At 38.8% G+C, this 26,116-nt stretch overlaps 1 protein-coding gene across 3 annotated transcripts in view; it reads right to left on the bottom strand.

The window, feature by feature from the left end:
* Positions 1-734: 734 nt before the first annotated feature.
* prox1a (prospero homeobox 1a) overlaps positions 735-26,116 on the bottom strand; it is a 32,069-nt gene continuing 6,687 nt past the window's right edge. For 2 of the 3 annotated variants that reach the window (XM_017708819.2, XM_017708820.2), the window contains exons 3-5: positions 24,887-24,994; positions 19,444-19,638; positions 735-4,657 (exon numbers count right to left, since the gene is read on the bottom strand). In XM_017708819.2, coding sequence (XP_017564308.1) covers positions 4,469-4,657; positions 19,444-19,638; positions 24,887-24,994 — 492 coding nt within the window. In that variant the 3' untranslated portion in view covers positions 735-4,468. The remainder of the gene's footprint in view (positions 4,658-19,443; positions 19,639-24,886; positions 24,995-26,116) is intronic. The other variant, XM_017708821.2, reaches the window with a different exon arrangement.

Consider the following 26,116-nt stretch of genomic DNA (forward strand, 5'->3'; position numbering starts at 1 on the left):
CATGGGAGCAACATTATTCTTGTGTTATCTCTTTAGGGAGGGGAAAAGGAGAGGGGGAGGTGGTAAAATTTTCAACAATGAACGGGCCAACACAAACACAGCTGTTTTATTGTTGTGCTGTTAAGATGTGCCTTTCAAAGCCGCGCTGATGAAATCAAACAGAAGGGGAGCGGTGCACAGTTCCGCTTGTCATTATGGTGCAGAAGGGGGAGTGACCCTACCTCCTGTTCAGTGGAGTCGCAGGAGCGCTTGGGCAGCTAAAGTGCCTCTTTGTATCAGCCTATAAATTATAGCGGTGGCTGCCTCACTTCTCTCAGCACCGTGCTGCCACAATAGTCACACACCACTGTTTTCTCCCACTCTTGCCGAGCATACATTTTACCTCGCAAATGTGACCAGACACTGTTATGTTTATTAGGCACAATTAATCTTTCTCTCGTTTCAGTATTAATGCTATTATATTATCGAACAATAAAAGTAAACCTCTATTGCAATCCCTTGAACTGGACAATTTGAGTGAGAACAATGGTAATGATATTTATTGAGCTGCTGTCTCAATTCAGGATCCTATTTATATGAGGAGAGTTTGAAAAAATGAGGAACCTTGTAGAATTAAGAAAACAAGTACTGTAAGTACATATAATACACACCATCAGCCATTCTGTTTATAGGAGATTCAAGTGGCAATATAAAATTGGTGTGGTACCTTCTGAATGATCACAAAAGAGGCCACATCTAGAACTTTGTTTTTATTTTGCACAAGCTTGCATATATACTGCACATACATTCAGTTCCAAGGAGATGGAAGGCACACAAGGCAATTTGACTACTGTGTTGTGTTCGGGGTACAAAGCAAAGGAGATCGAGCGGTTAGAATTAAAATGAAAAAGAAGAAGAAAAAGAAGAAGAAAAAACCTCTTACACAAACGTTTTTCACCTTCCAACCCAAACAAAGTAAATCAAGTTCCTCTAGCAACTACTGTTTATTAAATCACAACGGCTACGTACACTTCCATAACTTTCTGCCTCTGTGGAATTGGAAGAGGACATTGTTGTGTTCTTATATTCTACCAAATAATATTGAAGTACATCTTCACGAATTGTACACCAAATAAGTTATGATAAATTAAAACAATAAATTACCGAAATTCTGAATGAAAACTGACAGCAAAATCCACAATGTAAACATGACTGTTTATGTATACATATCAAATAGAGTCATGAGCATCTTTTAAAATACATAAAAGAAAATGAACATGAACTTTAAATATTGAACTAGAGTTGAAGAAGTCTGTCATACAAAAAGTGTAACAATACTATTTACATTATATTGCTAAATAATAGAAAGGCAGTGGTATTATATTTACATAAATGTCAAAACATGTTTACAACCCCTTTTGGAAATGGAATATTTCATAAATATAGCAACAAATCTACACATAAATCTTTAATTTTCAACACTCTCTCTCTCTCTCTCTCTCTCTCTCTCTCTCTCTCTCTCTACCTTTCTTTTCTTTGTTGTTTCCAGTTATATATCTGTGTCATCTGATGAAAATGAAGTTGGGTGTTAAAGTACAACAAACCCAAGATAAACTTGACAATTAGCTGTGACCTCAGAGCTAACTCACTGGGCTAGGTGAAAAATATTATGTATTATGTATTAATTGAGCACGTTTATGCATTAAAACAGCAGGAATATAGCAGGAGCGCATGAATGTGAAATCCACAGTCAAAACCCAGACACTTCCAGTAGCAGAAATTACTCCAAAAACTTTGATGCTTCTATGATGCCAGTGTAAAAACTTAAACAGTGGAAAACAGTAGATCTACAGTGAAAAAATGTATATAGTTATTAAAAAAATTATATAGTGTCTATATAGTTATATGCACATGGGCACAGCCACCCACCCACACACTACACACACACCACACACACACACACACACACACACACACACACCCACACACACACACACAATGCAGTATTGCTTTGGTGCTACTTTAATGACCTAGAACCAGAAACATTCCAGATGCACTGAGAGCTTCTGCATGGTGCTTCAATAAAAAAATCATACAGTTAAGTAAATGAAAGGGTAAAAAAGCTCTCATCTTCCTACTTTAACAAAATACATCAATTTTATGAAAGATTCACATATTTACTATCTAAGCAATAACAGCATGTCTTTTAAAAAGAAGGCTGTTGACCGTTGTCCTCATTTCAATATACATACAACAAGGCATATACAGAATTCTTTTGATATATTTTTCTTTTATGAAAAAAAACATTTGCTGGTGTTAACAGTTTTAGGCACTGACAGCAAATGGTTATTTTTTTTTCTTTTTTTTTTTACTGTTTTTTTGTGGGAATAATAGTCTTTTATGTGAAACATTACACTTAAGCATTTCCTGATGATTTTGCTACTTGCTATAAGATTAGCACGGTGGGTCAGTAACACATTTTAGGGCAGTCATCAAACATGATTCAGTGTATCTACAGTAGGTTTCGCATCTGTTTCTGGTCTAATAATGGCACAGTGTATTGAAAAGGGAGTTAACATGCACTGCTGTTTTTTAAATAGTTTTTAAATGTGTATACATCTGTGTGTGTGTGTGTGTGTATGTGTGTATGTATGGTGGTGTCAAATTTTTATTTGATGTCACAATTTACAAGTTTATTGTTTGCTTTGTTTTTAAATGTGTGTATACATGTGTGTGTATGTGTGCATGTATGGTGGTGTCAAATTTTTATTTATTATCACAATTTACAAGTTTGCTTTGCCCGGGACAGGTAAAAGGCCAGCACAAGCAAAAGTGACCATGCATCAGTGTGGACCAGCCAAAACTTTGATAGAAGGCTCTGCAATTTTATCAGTTTTAACTTTTTTCCATCTCCACAATGCATAGTGAAAAGCTTGGCACTTTGTTACACTCATTGTGTGTGTGTCCAGTGACTGCGGATGGTGCCAGGTCTGGCAGCAGAATGACAACACTTCGCCCTCTTTTGTGCTCATTCATCTAGAAGTCAGCAGGTTTTAAGGCTTTGTGATGACAATAACTGCATGCCTGTGTTTCAGTTCATCAGCAGGATTTGCCCAATGCAAAGGTTTCCAGGGCAGATCACATGTCTGGACGTTTGCCCTCTTGAGCCATCCTTTATTATAATCTAGAAACCGATGTGCTAGAATTGAGGTCCTCTTTTCTTGAATGGTCATTTTAAGAAGAACAAGAGGAGAACTCTCCTCTCCAGATTTTTATAAATATTTGATACTTTCACCATGTCAACAATATAAATAAAAATATACACAGAATACATAAATGTACAAGGAATTCTTTTACACCTTTTTTTAATTGATGGTACTGTGGACATGGCCTGTTTTATATGTTTGAAATGCACCCCTATATTTGAGTCAGAGAAAGCAGTTGCCTGTAAATGACCAAACCCCTTCCCATATATTTATATGTAAAAAGCTGATGCTTGTGAATGCTAAAAAGTAATGTGCATTAAATTCACCAAGAATATGTTCAATTAAACTAATAGAAAATAAAAACAAGTTCACTGTTTTTTTTCCTTTAACAGGTTGATAACGTCAGTAATGGGTCTAAAATGTTTTTGACTTTGTGTGTAATTGTGCTTCTGTGTCAGTTTATGCATGAGCATTGTGTGTTTCTGTGTGTGCGTTCATGTGAGCAACTGTGACAACATGCTTTTTATGAGCAAAAATGGTTTCTCAGTGGGAAGGCGTCCATCTTTTTTGTGCCGAACTGGCTTGCCCCAGTATGAAATAGCCATGTTGCTTAGTTACAGGAGAGGCTGTTCTGTCAAGGAAAAAGCCTATGAGTAGGCCTCCCTCCCTAGAGCCAGTGCTATCAGAGTGGACACAAAACACAAGAACATTGGACCCCAGCCAACACTGAAGAACGGGTACACTGAAAAATATACGTTACTAGAAAAGGTATAGCCCCTTAATCTTTTTGTTCAAACAATAATTTATTTTATGTAGCATTGTCATGAGAAACAAGAATACCACGGGTCTTTTTTTGCAAGCATTAATAACATTAATGGTAATAATTATATTAATCATAAATAATAATTACATCTATACAAGCTAAAAATTTAAGTCTTATTCAGAAACTGTAATCACACATTGCAAACATCCTGGCATGAAACAAACCCTCAACAAATTGACCAAAAAATAAAAAATAAAAGAGAATTCTGGGGTTTCAGTACTTACCATCTTGTGGTAAACATAATAATGCCCATTTAAAGGCAGAGGGAAAGGGCTGAGCAAAGATTAAACACAGTTAAAACAATCAGAGTTTATAGACTTTTTTTCTCAAAAAAGAAAAAAAACAGCACAAAAAATGAACAGCTAACAGTAGCTGGGGCTTCAAAATAGAAATGCTACCTTATTCTTCATACAGATCCTGGGGAGGAAGGGGATGGTAAAGTGGCAAGCAATACCAACTACTACTCATGCAGAAGCTCCTGCAGACAATTGGGAGATTTGAAAATCTCTGGGACCTCACTGTCCAGCTTGCAGATGACCTTGTATATGGCCTTCTTCCAGGAAGGATCAACATCTTTGCCTGCCACAATGGCATTGAAAAACTCCCGTAACGTGATCTGCGCCACTTCCAGGAATCGCTCCGGAACCTGCTGATACACAAGGAGACAATGACATTAATAAATGTATTATGTTTCAATCTCAGGTCTCTGATTAACCAAAAAAGCAAAATGGGCTGCAGTATAGGTTGAACAAGACAAGAGAGGTAGCCGCTTGCTGAGCCTAAAGCCTCCCTGGCAGTGCCTGAGTGGGGCAGAACTGCTCTGCCAAGACTGCTGGGATCCAGTGAAATCTCTCAACAGCTTCACTGCACTAATTCCTTTTTGTTTCACTAGCTGAAGCACATTCTGCTAATACTAACCTGAATATGTGTGTGTGTGTATATATATATATATATATATATATATATATATATATATATATATACACACACACACACACACACACACACACATGTGTGTGTGTGTTTGTGTGTGGGTGTGTGTGTGTGTGGTGTATATGTGTGTGTGTGTTTTTGAATACCTAAATTGTTAAATGTTAACAAAACATATACATTGAATACTAGTCCCAGTAGAACTTTCTTTTAGATTAAAATAATTTCTATTCAACATAACATTAACTCTTGCAGATTTTGAAATAATGATCACTAGTTTATCTCTTAAGCTTTTCTAATATGTCATTTATTGCTTATAAAATCCTTAAGAACAATTCAACCACGTCTCCTTTGACTAAGAGTTTATTATCTGATGCCACCCAGAGGCGAATGGGTTCATTTCTGAATCGTGGATCCTCTAAAAGTTTCTTCTTCAGGCCATCTCAAGATACTTTTCCATGCCACGGTCACTTTCAGCTAGCTTGCTTATTAGCAGCCTAGATTCAGTGTCTGCTTATATACTTTTGTGATAAACAGGTAACACAAAAGTATACATTTTTATTATTAAAGTTCTCAAACCCCTTTATGTCATGCAGTGCAGAAGGTCTCTTCATACTGATTCTGTGCTCCATAATCAAAAGACATCCTCTGCTCAGAACTTATGGTTGAATAATTTAGGGAAAACATTTAATTGCAATTTTTAGAGAAATATTACAATTGTGATTTGCCTGTGATTATTTACTATAAAATAAGTGTTAGGCCTTTTTTCACCCAAGAAGGCCATTTTTGGGCTTTGGGCACTGACTATTTGCAAAATCCTGTTTAGCAACCTTCACGGGAGTCTTTGATATATGAAGGCCCAAATCTATCCATTGTTTAATCCACCAGTTTATACAATTCCCATTTTTTTTTACAAATAATGGACAAAAACTATATTCCAGCACTCTGACTGGTTAACAAAATTGCTCAATTCACTCTGGCATTCGAATACTGCTAAAAGTGTATGACACCATGCTGTATTTGTCCTGCTCTGCAGGGTTAAAGTCCAGTGTCTGGGCTTATCAATGTGACCCACTCATGTGGAGCAGTGTCAGCTCCTAGCTTAGCATCAGCCACATCAATCATGGCCTGACTAGCACTCCTCAAAGATCCTGCCAGGTGAGCAGTTGTCTGGACAAAGCATGCCATCCATGTGACCCTAACCATTCACAGCCCTCTTTTTCCATTAAGTGTGTTAAATATACTGTCATCAAAGGCATACCCTTTTAGAAGGCCTTGGCTGGTAGGCCAGCTTTGGGTGTTTAACCACCATAACAACTGCCTGACTTCTGGTGATGCAGCATTAACTTACAGCACACCTATAAATATCTGATAAAAGAAATCAGATAAAAAAGGTAACAGGTTCAGGTTGTTCATTGTGGATGGGCTGAATGTGTTTCTACAGTTACATATACAACACTTGTAATCCTTGTATTCAAACTCTCAAATGGGCAACATTTTTGCCCACAGTGCAGTTCGATAATTTTTCCCTTCCTCCCTGCTCCTTCTCCTGGGGCAAGATCATAGAGTGGAGGGGGAGGGGGGGAACCTGCCCAAGTGCTTTTGGCTCGGGCTCTGTCTCCTTCTCCTTCTCCCTTCCCAAGGGGCACAGCCTTCAGGGGTCATTTGTTTGATTATGCTGACTGTCCCTAGCCTCGGCGGTACACAATAAAGGCCTGACATAGCAGCCTGCTTGCCTTCTGTGTCCTGCAGATACTCATCATGAGTGTCAGGACATACCAAGGTTAGTGGTCACTGGGACGGCGCTTGTAGGCGAAGGGCTTGCCAAACGCACTTGGCTGATGAATGAATGTCACATGGAATAGAGGGGGGGAGGCAGAGAGAGAGAGAGAGAGAGAGAGAGAGAGAGAGAGAGAGAGAGAGAGAGAGAGAGAAGAAAAAGACAGGGAGCGGGATTACAAAGGTTATAGATATCCCACCACCCAAGCACCCCCCCCACAACCCAGCTGACAACCTACCCCATCCTCTTTGTTTTTAAAGCTCCTCATTACTAAAAGCTTCAGTATAAACAACAGAACAGTCTTGAAATGGATAGAAATAGAGAGACTAGCCTTAGAAATAGAGAGAAGAGCCTTTCTTAAACCTCTTTTTACTCTTGTAGGGAATATTTTTAGAATGTTCCGTTTTGTGGGTGTACAAACCTTCAAGGCAAATTTGTCTCTAAATGGTGCATTTGCCATTTATCACTGCTTTCAGTCTTATTTTCAGTATTTTCTTTACTCACATTGTTATTTATAACACACTGCCCTTCATGCAAAACACTCATATGTAAGTGACTGGACCTGTCCTAAGTATTTCCTAGCCATGCAAGTCATTGAAGCGACAGCAAAAAACAGTTGCAGTGGTGAGATATTAGTCTGTACTCCATGGAAATGATGCAATTATTAACAGAGAAGAGAGAATACCTTGATTGACAAAAGTGATATCATGGCTGGATCTCCCAGAAGTATTATAAGACAAATCACTTGGAAGTTCAGATTAACATGACTGTAGTGAATAACCTTTTTTTTTTTTTTTCTACTTTTTTACATTAGGCTAATTGCTGTAGCGTAAGCCCAAATGCTTAGAAAATGTGTGTGTGTGTCTGTTGCAAAGCCTCATCCAGTGTAAAAGAGTTGTAAATTAACTTGCTATTAACTGTATCTTATAATTTAGCTAAAGGAGTTAGCTAAACTCTTTTGCATAGTCACTAAATATAAAGCGCTGAATTGCTAAGAATGTTCTAGAGAGAAATTCTACTGCTTTTCTTTTTTTTTGTTTTTACTATAAAAGGGCAGTAAAATGCTGACTGCAGAAGAGAAGACAATGTCAAGGAGAAAAGGGTATTGGTATTTTGGATCCTCTTGACTGCCCGCCTTAAAAAAAAGGGGGGGGGGGAGCAGGAGGCAGGAGAGAGAGATGGAGAGGGAAATTGGGGGGGGAGAGAGAGAGAGAGAGAGAGAGAGAGAGAGAGAGAGAGAGAGAGAGAGAGAGAGAGAGAGAGAGAGAGAGAGAGAGAGAGAAAGAAAGAGAGGGAGAGAGAGAGAAAGAGAGGGAGAGAGAGAGAGTTATTCTTGTCACAAACCCTTTTGTCTGCATCTGCTGACTGCTTGCCCATAGCCAGCAGCATGCTTTAACTGTTTTGTCACCTCCTCGCCTCACACGGATCAGCTGTTGTGCTTTTGTTATAGCCATTGTGTAGGATAAGCCTCTGCCTCACAGTAAACACAGCTGAATCGTGCAGCAGACAATTCCACATCAATATTTCATATGCCCTCTTTATGACTCCTGATTCGGTTAAATTGAAAAGAAAAACTCACAAAGCACAGCTTAAACAGGTCACTATCAAGACCCTCAGAGAGAGAGTCATGGTTAATTGTCCTTAACAGGGACAAGTGACCATGTTGGTAGTCACTTGATCCACTGTTGTTCTGACTTTAAATGTAGTCCAACAGTGTGAATGTATGTGTATTATATTTTGCACTCCTTATTTTGTTTTGGTAACAGCACAAAAGCACTTTTTGGGGCTACTTGCAGATTGCAGTATTTGTTTACTTACAGTGCAAAGTGGCACTGTAACTGCATACGAAACGTCATCAATGTCATTTCCTTTAATTGCCATTTGGTGTGATCATGCAGACACACTGCTTGATCTTTTCTTAAAAATCCTGTAATTCATTAAAAGAACATCTGAAAACATTTGCAAAGATTAAATAAAAAATAAAAACCTGACGGGTCACAGGTTGCATATAAAGACTTCTCAGAAGTACCACTCAAGTAAGGTTCCCTTCAAATCCATTGGAATTGACTCATGTGCTTGAGAAAGTTCTGTTACAAGTGCATTTAGGAGGGCAATTACCCAATAGGATAGCGTACAGTCTCTCATTCAGTTACAAAATATGTAGCTTACAGCCTATCATTAATAACACTGGCAGACCCTAAAAATTCCTGAAATTATCAAGCCAAATTCATAATAAATCCTGAGAGACTACTAATGTGTTTCTTTCATTCACAGAATAAAAACTTACCAAAAGAGGCAAATGAACATTACCAGTGACTAAACAAAATAAAGTCTAAATAAATCTAAAAAATGTTAAATAAAGCTTTTGTTTAAGTGTGCATCCATGCAAGAATGGGCCACCAGCACTTATGCTCCTGTGTGACCTCGCAGTGTTGAGCTCTCTGCTTCATGGCTGCCAGTGATGAGAGGATGCAGAGGCCACCTTATGAAAAGAGGGATATTATATCGCCCCTCCACTGAGAAACACAAGCTGAGTGGCTGGGGGAGGGTTAGGGTGGAGAGAAAGCACAGCAGGAGCGTTGAGACTAGTGGCCCCAGCACTTCACCCAGAATTTGTTCACTCTGTGTGTATGTGTGCTTGGTCCCTCTAAACCACCCCCCTCTAAATCCCTCTGTTTGTTGGGTAAATATTGATTGAAGAGTGCCTTAGTTCCCGATAACTGCTGCACAAACCACGGACTGCATAGGGAAGGAGGGGGAGATGTCTGTCTGCATGTGGACAAGGTGGTGTCATGGACGAGAGGAGAAGATGAAGATGTGGTCCGTTAAAGAGGCTGTCAACTCAGCTGAAAATATTAAAACTATATCAGTGTTCTTAAAGATGTATAAAAATGTAACCCTAAACAACAATCCCAATGGATCTTAATGTAGGAAAAACTTTTCTGTCCAATCAGGACTGTGTGGGCATTTCACTGCACAGTGATTGACAGCAGCATAGACTTTTTAAGATTAAAATAGCTTTATTAGTCCCATGATGGTGAAATTTCACATCTGCAATCTAACCCATTCATCCAGTGAAACACCACATATACACTAGTAAACGGTGAGCACACTTGCCCAGAGAAGTGGGATGCCCTATCCACGGCAGTTGGGGGTTAGGCGCCGTGCTCAAGGGCACTTCAGTCACATACTGTCCCCACAACTGCCCCTAAGCAGCACAGTCCCACAGGAGCAGGCTTTTTCCATTTTTTAAAGCTTTTATTTTCTGGCAGAGTTTGGACTTTTACATTCTAACAGTGTCGACTACAGTAACAGTAGAATATATGTAACATGAGAATTCGGCCAACAATACAAACACTGTATGAAGGCATATTCATGCTTGAGTCAAAGTCAAAAGTATCCATATATAAGTCATGGGAAGCTCTTTTGAAGTTTAGTGTGTTCAGTTCATACATAATGTGATATTGTGACAACCACTGCATTGCCTCCATCATCATTTCAACACTACACTCCTGCTCATCTTCCTCAGTAATGTAGGTCTTATTTGTTTGTTTGTTTGCTTGTCTTGTTCTTTCTTTCTTTCTTTCTTTCTCTCTCTTTCTTTTCTATTCTTGTTTTCTTTCTCTCCCATGCTCCCTGAGTTTTCTCTTTAAAAAAGTCCTTGTTTCCTTTCTAGAGTTAATCATTAAACAAGAAGAGTCTGCTTTCCCTTTCATTACTGCCCCTGGCTGGATAGCCACTACTCAAGTATGCTGTATCTCAATGCTTATATTTGCTCAGGCAAAGCCATCAAGTCAACTCTGATAAATTCATCTGTTGTCCAGTAAGAATCCTGTGAGACTGAATCTAGAGAGAAAATAAAACTGGCAGCATATTTAATTCTGCTGTTATTCTTCAACAGAGTGTGTGATTTGCAATGAAGGATATGGAGACAAATTAATTTAACATTAATAAAAAAAAAGAAAATCTCAACCACTCTGTGTGTTCATAAACCTCTTCTTGTTCTGAGATCGACAGCTCTTTTTTCACTGTGTTGGCAGATAGATTTTAATAATAGGAGCCCTATCTCTTAGTTTGCATACTGTATCATGTTCCAAATGCTGATGCTACCTCAAACCTTCCCATAAATCTGACAGGGAAAGACTTCCCTCCTCTTGTAGAGAAAATGATACAATAGGACATAAGTTGATAGCTGCAGTGAAAGAAAATCCAAAAAATAGTCAAAACATTCCACTTAAACCTATGAAACATATGACACACACACACACACACACACACACACACACACACATACACACACACACACACACACACACACACACACACACACAACAAGGTGTTGTACAGCATCTTGTGTTTAAATACATCACAGCAGAATCTACATATTCAGTGTTGCTTTGAAAGTTGAAGCAGGCATTTGACATAGGAGTAACATAGCAGGCTGAGTAATTTCAACAGATAATGGGTTGACAGTGAGCAAATATGTCTCAAGGCTAGGAGGCGGGTGGATAAGAGTTTTCGCTCTCTCCTGTGAACATGAAAAATAAGTCAGAGCCTATCTTGGGTCTGGGTTTTGAGCTTAACTTCAAAAGAACAACGTCCTGTTGAACAAAAAACAGTGTGCCAGGTGCCCTGTGGCTTATTCGATAGCATGTATAACCCTTCCTGTACGATAAACTCTTGGCTGGAAGTGTCAGCGAGACAAACAGATTGTAGTTTTCCCCTCTCTTTCAAAAACCACTCTTGCTCTTTTGCAACGGAGCCCTACAAACCGTTCCAGTGGCCTCCAGGTCAAAAGCAGAGTTTCACTGGCACAGCTAAACACACTACTGCTGCTGATTTGGCATCAGCCTTGACAAAATCTAGTTTTTTATATTTCAAAAATATTTTAGATTTTCAAAAGTGCCCTTTTATGAAGATGGATGTTTCATAGTGTATATTTTTGTATTCATGTGTGTATCTGTAAATGTTTGTATATAAAATGACCTCTAATGAGTACCTTGACTTTGATTAAATTTGGCCATATGTACTTACATGTAACTATGTTTATGAAAGTAAACAATGCCACAGTGATATGTGTATATAAATTTATAAAGGAAAGGTCTATGACCTGGAGAAGGGTCTGAGGTCAAGCTTAGTTGGGCCAAAGGTTATAAAGTCATTTGTCTCACATTGCAGTCCAATGAAAGAAGAGATGTGGGGGTGGGCAGAGAAGGAAAGAGGGACATCTGGAGAGAAGGGAGGGGTGAGAGGGAGGACAGAATGGCCTAAGGAGCTGGAGCAGGCAAGAGAAGGGGAGAGGCAGCTTGCAGTAAGGTCTTTCTTGTATGGCTGAGAAAAAAGGCTCTGGCACTGAGTTAGTGAGATGAAGTGAAAACATGGGAGAGAAAGAGGGACTGAGAGAAAGAGAAAAAGAGAGAGAGAGGATGGGGGTGGTGGTGTGGTGGTGGTGTTGCCAGGAGAAAAGCGTGGACAAGTGATATGGATGCGTTCAACCCCCTCCACGAGCAAATAATGACATAATCACTGAACAGGCAGCATCCAAGGTGATGTGGGAAAGGATGGACATGGAGCCAAATAAACCACATACAGAACTCCCAGGAGGGAAACTTTTAAACCCCTTCCATTTTTTTCTGACCTAGCCTCATACTGTAAAAATTCTTGTTGATAATATATATTTGGAATTCCATTTTTTTGTTTCGAAAACACCTGCACTCTTTTACATTATTTTTTTTTTTTCAGGATGAATGGACTATTGGAGTATATGGACTATATGGAGTCTCATTACATTAACGCACATTTTAAAAGAAAGCTTGTCCAGAATGCTGCAGCTGCAACATGCAAGAAAGAATGAAACCATTTAAGAAAATATCTAACCACATTTCATTTTTATGACATTTTTGAACATTTTTAAAAGCACAGGGGTTGTCAACTCTGTAAGAATAAGAGAAAAAGCCTTGACAAGAGCCAAGACTCAAGGTTTCTTCACATTCTCCTTGACATTAACAGTAATACTAATACTCACTGTTGACATTATTTTTGTGTTCATCATTTCTATTTTTATTGTTGTTGATAAATTTTCTCTTTTTGCCTCTATTACTGCTACTAACATTTGCTTTTTTATTTCAATTATTGCTATTATTGTTTATTTTTTCTTTTTATCTTCTTACATTTCTTATTTTCTCCTTTTTTACTTCAATATTGTTTTAAAAAATTCTTGTGGCTTTTTTGTTTTGCTGAATTTTTTGTACATATTTTTAAGAACACTTTACCATATGGTAACTTTAAGCTGCATGGCACTATTTTGTGTACATTATTTATACTATTTAATATACATTATATACTATTATAGTATTATATACTATACTGTATATTGAATATACTTGTATATTTTCTATGTTGACAAAAGTTTTGAATTTAAATATATAAATAAATAAATTGGCCATTTAACATGTAGGTCTACATGGCTATCTGCTTTTACAGAGGCATGTTTACGTGAACTATGTCTCAATCTGAGCCACGTCAAAACTCTGCTTTAAGCAAGTTTGCAGGCCATCAAACATCTATTAGCAGCCCTGTTTATGAGCTGACACCAGTCCCTTCATGACAAGAACAAGATCAGTTCATGGTAGCATGCATTTAACACTGAGAGGCAATTAAAGGAAGTAGACATTCAGCTGTATAATGTCACACATTAGATAAGGGGCAGTGTGATGCCCTTCTGGCTTTAGGACTCAGTTTAGCTGATGTGAGTATGTTTTCATGTTATACAAAGTAAGCTGGAATACCTAAATAATGCCTAAATAAGGAACTTCTAATATTACCATGGAGCAATTCTGATAAAATTACATAATATATTTAATTAATTACTCAGATCTTAAGCTATCAAAGTAATTACAGTTACCAAAAAGTGTAACTTCTAAACTTTGAATTTATACCATATTGTGTTCATTAGCAGAATTCTATGAATTAATTAGATTTTTAAAATGTATTCTGTTTGTTTTTAGAAGTCTGTTCTTTTGCATACAGTATAGTTTTATAGAAAGTAAAAAAATGTACAATGTTTTGTCCCATTTTTGTCCTTCGTTGAAACAAATTCAAAAAAGGCCAAACATGCAGTTTTGAATGTGTAGATACAGAATGTAAATCAAATGTAAATTTAATGAATTGCATAACTCACTTTGAATAGTAAACATATTTGAATAGCATAACAAAATGAAATCATTCGAATTCTAAGGGTTTAAAAGAGATGAATGTGCATTTGTTCATGACAAAACATTATATAGTATAATTTGATATAAAACAATTGTGCAATTGTTGTCTTTGGTTATTAATTGAAAGACTTGGACCGTCTAACTTTGTCACCATTTATAAGTTATTTTGCCTGGAAGATTCACTACAGCCTAAATGTATCACACATCCACACAATCACTTATTTGGCTGCTTCTTTTTTGTAAAATTGCAAGTCTGTTTATAGCCCCTTGTCTTTCTCTGTGTATACTGCTGTTGCCACTGGGAAACAATGAACATAAAAAAGAAAGCAGTGCATACCTGGGTTGTAGTGTTTAATCATCAGGACTTGAGACTGAATAACATGAACATTCATACAGTTCTTTGTGTTTATCAAGTAAGTTAGTCATCAACTTATGTTCTGTATGCTAATAGCCTGCAGTCTGTGAGGTAGATTAATATTTACGTCATTTTTATTAAATAACCTCAAAATATGGGTTGTTCTTCCAATTACAACTGAGCAGGATTTAGACAATTTACATTTAATGTACTGTTGGGTCACCATTCAGAAGAGATAGAAGGCACCATACTTTTTCACCATGAATTGTCAATTAATTCACTGAAATATGTTAATAACATTGCAACTACATGATCACACTAAGGACAGTATTGATTTAGACATGCAGATACTATATTGAAATCTTGAAATAATATCTAGCATAATTTAGGCAAACAAGCTCATTTAATGGTACTTAGCCAGTGTAATGATGATAGCTAGCAATTCTTTCCCTTTGTTTTGTATCACTATGTGTACTAACTTGATGTTAGTTTGATTCTAATTAATATAATCACAGTCAGCATGTGCTACAGTTGCTCAGAAGTATTATTTTCTGCTAAACATGACAGAGAATTGTCTGTTATTGAACAGAATTTCCTCATACAATAAAATATTTGTTTATTTAATAAGCAGTGTTTTTCATTTAATTTATAGAAGTCATATTCATTTATAGAAGTTAATGCTCAGATCAAATGTGATACTGCATTAACAGATTAGCAGTGATTATATAGTCACTTAAAACTCCCAGTCAAAGTCATAAAGGGAATGGTAGTTCTCCAGATTACATTTGTTAATGATTAACCAGCACAAAGAAGGAGATCAGTTCCCACTAGAGTGCTAGAGAGGGATCATACAAGTCCAAAAAACAACCTTATCAATAGAGACTGGAACAGCTAGACAACTTTTAATTCCACAAAAAGCTAATTAATGATATGGTTATTTACTAAGACTGAAAGAAAATTCACTAAAGGAAGAAAGTTTCAAAAGTTGGAATTTCCTATTTTAAATGTTGTTAGCTGAAACCATATATATTTTAAATTAACTAATTTTATGCTCACACTTAAACTAATCTCTCCACAAATTTACAATGCAGCACAAAGAGGATAATTCATTAATTCAAATGAGGGCGATTAAGGAGAACAACTGTGTGAGGCCAGCAGCAGCAAAGACAGAGTGATTAAGCCATTCTGGGGTGAGGTATGATAATAAAGGGGATAATATGACAGAAGTTAATTTTCATTCACTATTAAGCATGACCAAAAGCATGAAAGCAAACTATGTAGCATAACATTAACAAATGAGCTCCAGAAGAAAGATGGAAAGCATATTTCCGGTCTATGATTCTGATATTTCTCATGAAATTCAAAAATGAAAGCACACAAACTCTTAGATGTCAAGGGTTATTACTTTCATTGTGCTCCATGAATCAAATATAATTCCATGATTATATATTTAATTACATACTGTGTTACACAATGGATTACATTTACATTCTCTGTTGACAGCTTCTGATTTTTCAGCTTGTTTCAACATTCCCTGTACAAATGAAGCCCAAGTACTATTCTACCATACCATACCATGCGCAAGGAAGATTACTGTGACCTGAGAGCTCTCAAAGACAATAGTTTGCATCATCTGACCAGAGTGACTCTTTATATCACATGACAAGCTCAGAGGTCACTACAGAACACTTATTGTGATAGCTGCCATCCCAGCTGCATGGGCTTCAACACTACAATGGGCACTAATTTAGTGTCTCTAGCAAGATTCTGCACTTACATAATATTTACATAATATAAGTGCTTACTTATCAGTGGGTATTAATGACATCAACTGCCTTCTCTTAATTTTTTGTAACATACCTCTCCACCTGTGAGTGACATCGAAATGGGAAGTGAGGCTGCCCAGAGATGGAAACTTTCAGTAGGTCAGTCAGTGGTCAGAAAGAAGAGTAAATGAAACCAGAGCCTTCTTCATGCTCATGCTAGCATAGCACAGCACATACTAGCAGTGTGGTGAAAAAGTGTGGAAAACTAGCCCTCTGCGGGAGAGCCACAAGCGGACTCAGAGGCCGGCACCCCCTGTGGCAGACGCAGTGGCAGCTCTCTATGCCTTTATTGATAACATCCTTTTCTCGTGAGCCAGCCTGGATAATACACTCCCAGAACAAGGGTAAAGGGAGATGAATGTCAGACAATAGACGGTGGCAAGTGAAGGCAGTATCCGCACAGTCTTTGAACTTTTCCCTGTCTCCAAAGGACAATTAATAATGAAGGCCTTTGGGGTAGGTCACACCAGGCACGGACAAGAGGAGCAGCAGACATGAAGGAGAGAAGGGGAGAGAAACAAAAGAGAAGAGAGACCTGGGGAGGAGGGAGACTTGTCACTGATGTTGGATAATTGATCTTTTTGTGTTGGGGTAAGGTAGCACTGATCAGAGACTCATACATTTATGTGCACGTGCTCTGAAACTGTGCGATTTAAAAGTGTATTGAGAAAAGGGAAATAAAAGTTCATCATCTGATGTTCTTTTCATCAGATCTTCTCAGAATAAAGATAAGAGAAGGGAGGATGCTGTCAAAACAAGGAAAAATAGTCACAAAAATTGGAAACTTTTCCATTTTTGATATGAAAACAAAGCAAGTAAATGATAAGTGTTGCCACCTGATAGGCCAAAGACACAAGGATGAGAGCTCTTGAAGTCAAAGGAGGTCTGTGTTCATCTGCTGTGGGGATATGGCCACCAACACTCTTTCAAAAGGACTCAGAGATCACAGAGACAGAGAAAGAAAGAGAGAGAAAGAGACTAAGTCTCTTCTATACACTCCTCAGACTGGCCATGTGGGGAGGGGAGGGAAAGAGGGAAAAGGAGAGGGAAGGAGAGGGGGCTTTGGGCCAGGCCGGGTGTAGATTCAAGGGGCTTTGACAGAAAAGCCTTGAACTATTTTGTGGGTGAAAGATGAGACCCTCCCAGAGCTGTCATAAAAATGTCTCCTTATCCCAGTGGGGCCCGGGGACCCCACCCCGCTCAGACCTCTTGAATGGCGCTTGTGATGTGATACAGTAAGTGTGAAGGCTGCTCCTGAGAACCAGGGACCACAGTCGTCTGGCCAGGAAACACCACTTTGACTAACAATGCCAAACTGTGCTGCAAGATTAAACAGGTGTTCGCTCTATCACACAATCTCACTATTCAACATAGGAATAGTTTCAGTTACTCTTAGCTCCTTTTTGCTGATTTTTAGACTGCCTTTATGGCATTGCCTAAAGTTATAATATGTTTATTGATGAAAAGAGCAAAGCACAATTTAAATACCCTCTTAACAATAAAGGTTCCTAAAAGGTTCTTGGTTTGGATGTTCAAAAATTTTTTTTACATTGTTTATTGACCTTTAAAATGTTCTTTATACTCAGACATCTCATTTACAAAATATGTTCCTTTAAGGACCTTTGAAAGGTCTTTTAGGGAACCAAAAGTGTTTTCGCTTGAATGGGATGCTCTGAGCTGAGCCTTAACTATATTAATTCATTGCATCATCAAACTCATAAATGAGTGATAATTATGAGTAAAACTGTGTTATACTGGAACAACATCAAGAAGGGGAGGTGAAGGATAAACAGCTGAACTTGAAAGAAAAAGGCAAGCACAGAGTGTGCAACATGAGAGCGGGCAAGGCAATTAACGGAGCTCCTTTAATTGCGGCCTCTGCTCATTCCACCATGAGGAATGCGACAATTATGTCATTAAAAAGTTTGTAATGGGGAAGAGAGGAGGAAGGGCAGAGGGAGGGAGAGAAACAATGTGAAGAGGATGAAAGAAACAAGGCAGCACAAGGAAACTGGACGAAAGAGAGAGAAAGAGTGTACCAAAGAAATGAGAGGGCCCAACAACTACAAAGAAGGTCTCAGAGGAGGAGGAAGTGCATCAGTGGTGCACATTGACAGACTAGATTAACATCAAATGATCAGCAAAACAGAGGACATATTCTTTCAGGAGGAACAAGCAAGATGGAACTTGATGATGCTAAAATTGTCATAAACAGTGACTTGCTGAATTGGCTGAGGTTCTAGAGTCATGCCTTGCGGCCTGACAGGTAGCCAAGAGAACAATTTGAAGCAAAAAAGTGTCCTTTTGCACAATGCATAGTGGGAAAAAAGCTGGGTGACTTCTTATCTACTAGACAAAACGCATGCAAGTCAGAGGCAGAAAAAAACGTACAGGGCTGGCCTTCTTTGTGTGATTTGCATTACAGATCAAATTTTCCTTGTGCAAAAAATAAATAAATAAATAAATCCAATGCTCTTTGATATAGACGTGCTTGCACACCTGCCCAGCCTGCTCCTACTATGCAAATCAGTTTCTCCCTGACTTCAACTTCTCCTGCAACAACAGTCTTATTCATGGCACCAGGCAGTTTCTTCCCTAGCCATGCAAATCCTACATTTATGTATGGAAATAGGGAACACCTCCCCTAAACATGTTCCTGGTTGCAACGGCGTGGCAAGAGCGTTTCTTTATATCTGCAATCGTCATAAACCTTGGCTTTACTTTGAAATACTCAAAATGAAGCAGGGGGTGTGTATAGTGGGGTGAGTGGGTAGTTTTTGCTAATAGCTAAATACTGATGTACGAATAGTGTTTTAATGTTTTAAAGTCCCTATGGACAATTACCAGTGGTGCTCTGAGCATTAAATGTGAACATGGCAAATTATACGTGATAAGGACACGTGGACTTCAAGCATTGTAATGCCTGACTTTTCAAACAGACCGGTATATGACTGTTTTTCAAAAAAAAAAATCTGTTTACCTCATGAGCGAGGCGGAGGAGAAGCATGGTTGGGAAGGCACTTGGCAGCAAATTAGCAAATTGTTTAAAAATAAACAATTGTAAATTGTTTCCAAATGTTTAAATTAGCAATGTATTGAAGGCTGATAAGTTTTTGATTGATACACACACAAGATACAGAAAAAGAGATGTTTTCTTTCTACATGAGAATTTATATAATATCTGCTTAAACACAGAAATCATGCACCTTTAACTTTTATATTAATAATTATATTAACACACACACACACACACACACACACACACACACACACACACACACACACACACACACACACACACACACACACACACAATAAACAACAGCTCACCTCAAAGTCATTGGCCTTGTTGTAGTGCATGTTGAGGGCACGATACAGCTCACAGTCTCGACTGACAGTTAGCTCCTCTGCTCCGGTCACACCGTCATTGATGGCCTGCCGGGCAAACTTCTCCATCTGGATGTAGTAGAACTCCCGGAAGTTGCTAAACCACTTGATCAGCTGAGAGGTGATGCAGCGGTTGAACTTGAAGAAAAAACAGAAGCACTATGTTTTAACAGTTGGGTCACAAAATATCAAAGATTTTAATATTCCCAGAAAGACTGGGTACTCCATTTTATCTTTTTTTTTGTAACACTAGTCCAGTTCACATATCAATGATTCATTAAATTTTCAAAGAAAATAAACATGTGCAACATCTACATGGTTTGACTAGTGCTTTAGTTTATGAGCAACATTTTCAAGGTAAGATATTAGTTTCAACAAATTTGTTTATATCGTCCTTGAGGATGACAGATAAGAAAATATGCCCTCAGCTGTGACAGAGTGGTCAGAGATTTTGATGGAGACTTGCAAGATCGGCACAGATACTTGCTGTTGTGCACAAATGCAAACAGTTCAGGGTTGAGTGGATGAAATTATAATTGTGTCAACAGCCTGTAAAGCACTGACAGCAAATTTCCATATCAAGCAGCTCAGTTAATTCTGATATGCCCTAGGGCTACCCCACCCTCCCATCCCCCAGCATTAACAATATCTGCGCAAAGGGTGAAATTGAGTGAATACACAAAATTAAATTAAAACCCTGCAACAAGTTAGCTGTGCTACAGAGAAGGAGATATATGTAAAGCACAGGTCATTGAGTGATTCTATGTCATTTGGAAGCTGCCATATTTCAGGAAATTTAGTGGGCCTAATGCTACACTCATCACTTACTGTATTAGAAACACCTACCTTATACATACACATCATACACATATTACAGATACACTATATCTATTTAATTACTTGATACATCATTGCTCAGTTTCTAACTACAGGGCTGCAGCTGACCGCATATGTTCTGGGTGGTGGGCACCATTATTTTTTAGGTCCAAATAAGAAAAAAGTAAAAAATAGAAAATCTACCAGTTGGAACCAAACCACTGATAGAGGGCTAGATGGCAGCTGACAAAACTGCAAGAAAAAACAATACACCAACAAAGTGGTGCTACATAGTAGATGCTGAGTGTAGTGTGCACCATGTAAAACTGTGTGGCTGTGTATACTTACTCTAAAACCTCAGCAAATGACCTACAGCCACAAAAGCACTGTAGCTCTAGTTTTTGTGTGTCACACTTTGCAACATCCTTTAGTGATGTGTCTGCACAGCTTTGTCAAGTGTGTGAGTATGCATGACAGCTGAGGTGAGTTAAAGGCTAGAAATCCAGTGGGCTTTCTGTCGGCTGCTTTTAGTTATTATGGGTGATCATCAAGCCCTGAGTCGTCTTCCACTCCATGCCCCTCCCTCTGAGAGCGCTAATCACTAAAACTAACAGTGAGCAATTATCTATCTGTAGTGATGAGAACGTGTAGGCCTGTGTTTAGATGACAGCTGAAAGGGAGAAAGGAGGAAGGGAGGGAGAGAGAGAGAGAGAGAGAGAGAGAGAGAGAGAGAGAGAGAGAGAGAGAGAGAGAGAGAGAGAGAGAGAGAGAGAGAGAGAGAGGAAAGTCATGTTGTGTGTGGGTAGATGTAATTACCATGTAGAAACTTGCCTCCGTGCTCTCAAATTTAAGATAATGAAGTGAATGAGAATTCATAGTGGGGAGCTCAGTCAGAAGGAGAGACCCAAGCTACAGCAGGCTGATGGCTTCCCCCAAAAGGCCAGGTCATGGGTGTAATTACACTACCACTGTAAGGATTTTTCACACATAATTGACTAGAAAATGATTAAGTCATCATTCAAATGCCCCAGTCTGCAGAGGTTCAAACATGTATTTAACCTACACAAGAGTTGTACATATTGGTTGCATGGTAGTTTTGCCTTTTTTCACAGCACAAAGAACAAGTGAGAGAAAGTATCAGAGAAAGAGAGAAAGAGGGCGAGAGAGAGAGAGAGAGAGAGAGAGAGAGAGAGGGAGAGGGAGAGAGAGAGAGAGAGAGAGAGAGAGAGAGAGAGAGAGATTGAGAAAGTGGGGTTATCTGATCTCCTGGTTAGCTGCCTTACAAAAGAACATCTCGTATTAGTATCTACTGAACTTGGAAGGCAACCTTTCCGTTACATCTGCACAGCAAACATTTGCTGTCCAAATTTCCAGACACTGAGATAAGGATCCCTGGCCCCTGTGACGACTTATTCACTTGCACCCCCCTTGTCTTAATTCTCTTAGAATAAGAAACAAAACAGTACAAAATGATAGCAGGCTGCTCACTGGGGAATGAAAATTGCTTTGACATGGAGATTAGGCCTTTCCATTGTCATAAGACATTGTCTCATATGAGCGAAGCTTGCAGAGAAAAGGAATGAAAGGCGAGAGAGGGAGGATTTTTTTCTAGAATGGCCAGCAGATGACATAATGGTGAGCACAGAAAAGTAAGTCCGCATGACATTGTTTGGCAGCGTGGTATAAAAGGAGATTTAAAGTGCATTGTTGCCGAATAGAAATGCCAGAGATTCAGTGGACAAAAGGGCTGCATTGCTGGAACGTGACAAGTCAGCAATTAAGGATTGTGTCATCTGCTTGTCAAACAAACATGGCCAATCTAGCTCTTAGGCCTCTCTTATACTGAACAAAACACAAAGCAGCAGGTTAAAGTTAACACACTTATAGGCATTTAGTAATATATATGAAATTATATGCTACCAGTGTTCTAACTTAAGACTATCCTGTCTATATTCCATGCAGTTGGGAAGCGATTGACTCAGAGAACCTGTGTGCATATAGGTGTGTGTGCTGACAGGAGCGTTTCACACACTCATGCTCACAGGCCTGTGAAAGATTATTCCTCTAGCAATAGAGATCCCTCTTTCTGAGTCACAGGGGGGAAGATTTGACCCGTCACTCTGCACGTTTCCTCTGTTAGCCACGGACAATACGGGCTTTCACATCCACCTCGGAAGCCTGTTTGAGACACTACTTATATGGGGACTCTACCCCTCCCATTACCACCACCACCTTCAGAACCACCACCACTTAAGACTTGCACTCTTAACTTGAATGTGGGAAAAGTCAGGTTCTACAGAACCTAGTATGCTAAGCGCCCCAGTAGGTTACTCGATATTCATCTGTTAATGGTTGTCTGGCATGTTGTTATTTCAGTACAAGAAAATGGCTCATGCAAAAAGATGTCAGGATAAAATAATTTTCCTCAACTCTGGCTGACCTTACTGCTGTTGCCCCTGTTGCTGGTGAATTGTAGGCCTTGATCCTGGCACAGAGATTAAAAAATAACAACCTTCTTTACACTTACTGTGACTCTTCATAATCATAGACACTTTCTCCTCCTGAGTAACCCCTGGCCCTCTTCAACTATTCATCATAGACTAGAATTGGCTAGGAGTGAATATACCATATCAAGTCTTATACAAGAGACTCATGCTCAGAAAATAGATATTGGATATTGGAGATTTAAACAATGAAATAAAACAAACTATCATGATCCTTGTCTCTAGTCTGACCTGCGTAGAGGTGAGTGATAAAGCAAAAAAAATTATATCACAATACTGATAAGACATTTTCTTCATACACATGCATCACAATATAGGGTTTTTCAGATATTTAATACATTGGAATAGACAATATAGAACTTGTAGTGCCACTAATATACATGATAATAATAAACATACAACTACAATGTTTTTAAATTTATGTACTTTATGTAGTTATGTAATTTAACACTGCACAAAATGCCATTAATTTATGATGATATTGATAAAATATTGTCATATTAGCCACCCCTACTTCAGCTGACAACTGAATATGAAAGAGAGGAGGGGGCAGGTCTACTGCTTATGCATTTAAGTCCATGGGATAAACTAGCTGGTTTAGGAATCTTGAAACATTAAACCTTTGAGTACAAGAACCAATTTTTACTTGCTGACTGCTCAAAAATGTATGTGTAATGTAATATTAAAAAAATATTTCTTTCCCCCAGAACCAAGTCTATTTTTTATTGTAAAAGTTGTTGATTTTCCTATTTGCTTTACAGTACAAATGCATACAGGACTGTGTTGTTCTGGCTGAATGTAACCATAAGAATCTATTACCTTTATTAGATCAGACTTACTTTATTAATAAGGTAATAAACAATACTCAAACTGAGATAGAGAGATAGTGTTTATATTTGATTTGATTTTATTGATAATGTGGTCATATGACCGGGCCTTTTATTATGTCATTAAAGACCATTTCTGTGAAACAGTTGTCGAATCAACCTATTTCCCACAGTCATTATTTTCTATTAAGATCCCATTGTTGTGATGAATACATCTTTTAATTAGTTATTCCCATAGCTTTCATGAGCCTATTCCACTTTAATTAGTCAGTAATTTATGCTTAATTCCCTAACATACACTTTTTGATCCAGAAAACACATGCCTTCCATTGTTCCACTGTGCCAATGCACCCCTGAAAAAAATGTTCCCAGCACACTGACCTTGTTTCAGAATAGTTTCTTGTAATGTATTAAGAATGGCATGACCTTGTCTAAGAATGCAATGTAAATAGACATAATTAATTATTATTTAATTAAATCCACGTCATCTCTTTACATCTAATAGTGTCAGAATAAGTGACAGCAAGTTCTCATGACCACTGTAAGTGTTCCTTACTTTGATGCCACCAGATTCAGTAGGACAGTAGACAGTAGCCATGATGATGTGGTCGCAACATATCCAGGACAGGGCCAGCTGGGAGTGAGAGGACCCTCCTTTCCTCATTTGAATAATGTGGCCTGAATCTGTCACATTATTTCTCCCCCCGTATGCTCACTGTACGATGCATCAACAACAAATTAAGTTGTAAATAAGAGACACCATTGTTTTGTTTGTGTTCTCGTGCTCTAGTTTGTTTGTTGCCCCCACTGTTCTCTCTCCCTTTCACTTGCCTGGTTTTCCCCAGGCCCTTCAGATTCATCATAGCTTATCACCCCCTACCCCCTTCCTGGTATTTCAACCAACAGCAACAGTTAAGAGATGTGGGTGGGAACTGTGGGTTCACTGGGAGTTTTGCAACATACTTCACACCACCCAGATAGCTATTAAAAAACAATACAGGCTAGCATTTTTCTCATGAGCTGTTTTTAAGTGAAAGCAAGAGAAAGGGAAAGTGGGCTTTTAGGTTTAGCTCTGCAATGTTGTCCTTCTCTAGGAGATTAAGGCCAGTTATTTTAATTGAGAGAGAGAGTGAGAGTGAATGAAAGAGAGAGAGTTGGCCGTCTGTTCAGGACCCATCTGGGCTAGTGTGGCAGAGCCACTTCTCACGACATGTGGTTAACGGTCAGAGACAGGCTCACCTTCACGTCGGAGAAGAACATCTTCAGCATGTTGGAGCTGGGGTAGCGCGTGTAGAAGAACATCAGCTTGGCTTTCTTCAAGTGGTTAGGGGAGAGTCCTTCTTGGATTTGCGAAAATGGGAGGTCAAGGAAAGTATACTGAAATACACACACACATGCTATATTTTTAAATGCTAAAGACAAAGAAGTCCAACAGTACTTTCTTGTCCAGCAGCTTATGTTTCCAAGCCACAAATTACAACCTATGCCTAACTACTTCCTCTTTCTAACTGGTTTATTAAAAGGCCTTTGAAGGTCCTAAAAGAGTCCTAGTCAATATACTCAGCTTTGCTGGTCAATAAATGCCTGCTTATCCCAATAAAGTCTCTATTCATCTGGAGGTGGCATTGCCCTCTAGATTGGTAAACAGACGGCTGCTGAGCGGAATCCCAAGAGGAGCCATGGCTAACCAGAGCCATCTACCCATTACAGTTCACCCCAAACCAACCCCCAGCCCTCCACCCTCAGCCCCCCACAGCCTCCTGGCACAGCCCCCGTGCTGCCAGTTAGGCCGGCTTTAGCCACATCTGCGCTGCAGACTGGCCATGCCATTTCCTCGGCAAATTAACGGCTTTATAATTTATCAAAAATGAAGATGCATGTGGGGCTAAATCAATGGGCCCCTGCAAGGTCAATTAAGAGGCTCGCCCGGTGGAGGCCTACCCCCTCCCTGCAATGCAGAGAGCGGGCGCTAATTCACCACTGTGGCACCTTCAAGTGAGTTCATATGCTCGGTGTATTTGTATTGTGTCCATTTCACAATCAAGGCGTCAAATACAAAGAATCATGCTGACAAACTGTGTGGAGAGACACTGATTAATATGAAATGCTTTATGTGTGCTGATATGTCCATTAAAATATCCTAAGAAATCGATTTTTGTTTATAAGTAATCAAATGGACTCTATTTGTGCTATTTGTGTTGCAGTGCCTCTGCAATGACGCTGTCCATGTTGATTGACATGCTCCTTGTGCTAGGAAAGAAGGGGAGGAGTAGAACCCTATGTGACCTCCATTAGGCTGATAGGGAAGACTAAAAGAGCATTAGCCTCTCTCTTGTGCCATCTGTCATAACGCATACAGCAAATAACAGCAGTGAATGAGAGGGGAAGAGGATGAGAGAGAGTGAGAGACAGAGGAAGAGAAAGTGAAGTCTGATTTTCAAGGAATTACTCAGGAGCATACAGAGTGCA

The sequence above is a fragment of the Pygocentrus nattereri genome, chromosome 10 (assembly GCF_015220715.1).
Source record: "Pygocentrus nattereri isolate fPygNat1 chromosome 10, fPygNat1.pri, whole genome shotgun sequence".
In the NCBI taxonomy this organism is placed as follows: Eukaryota; Metazoa; Chordata; class Actinopteri; order Characiformes; family Serrasalmidae; genus Pygocentrus; species Pygocentrus nattereri.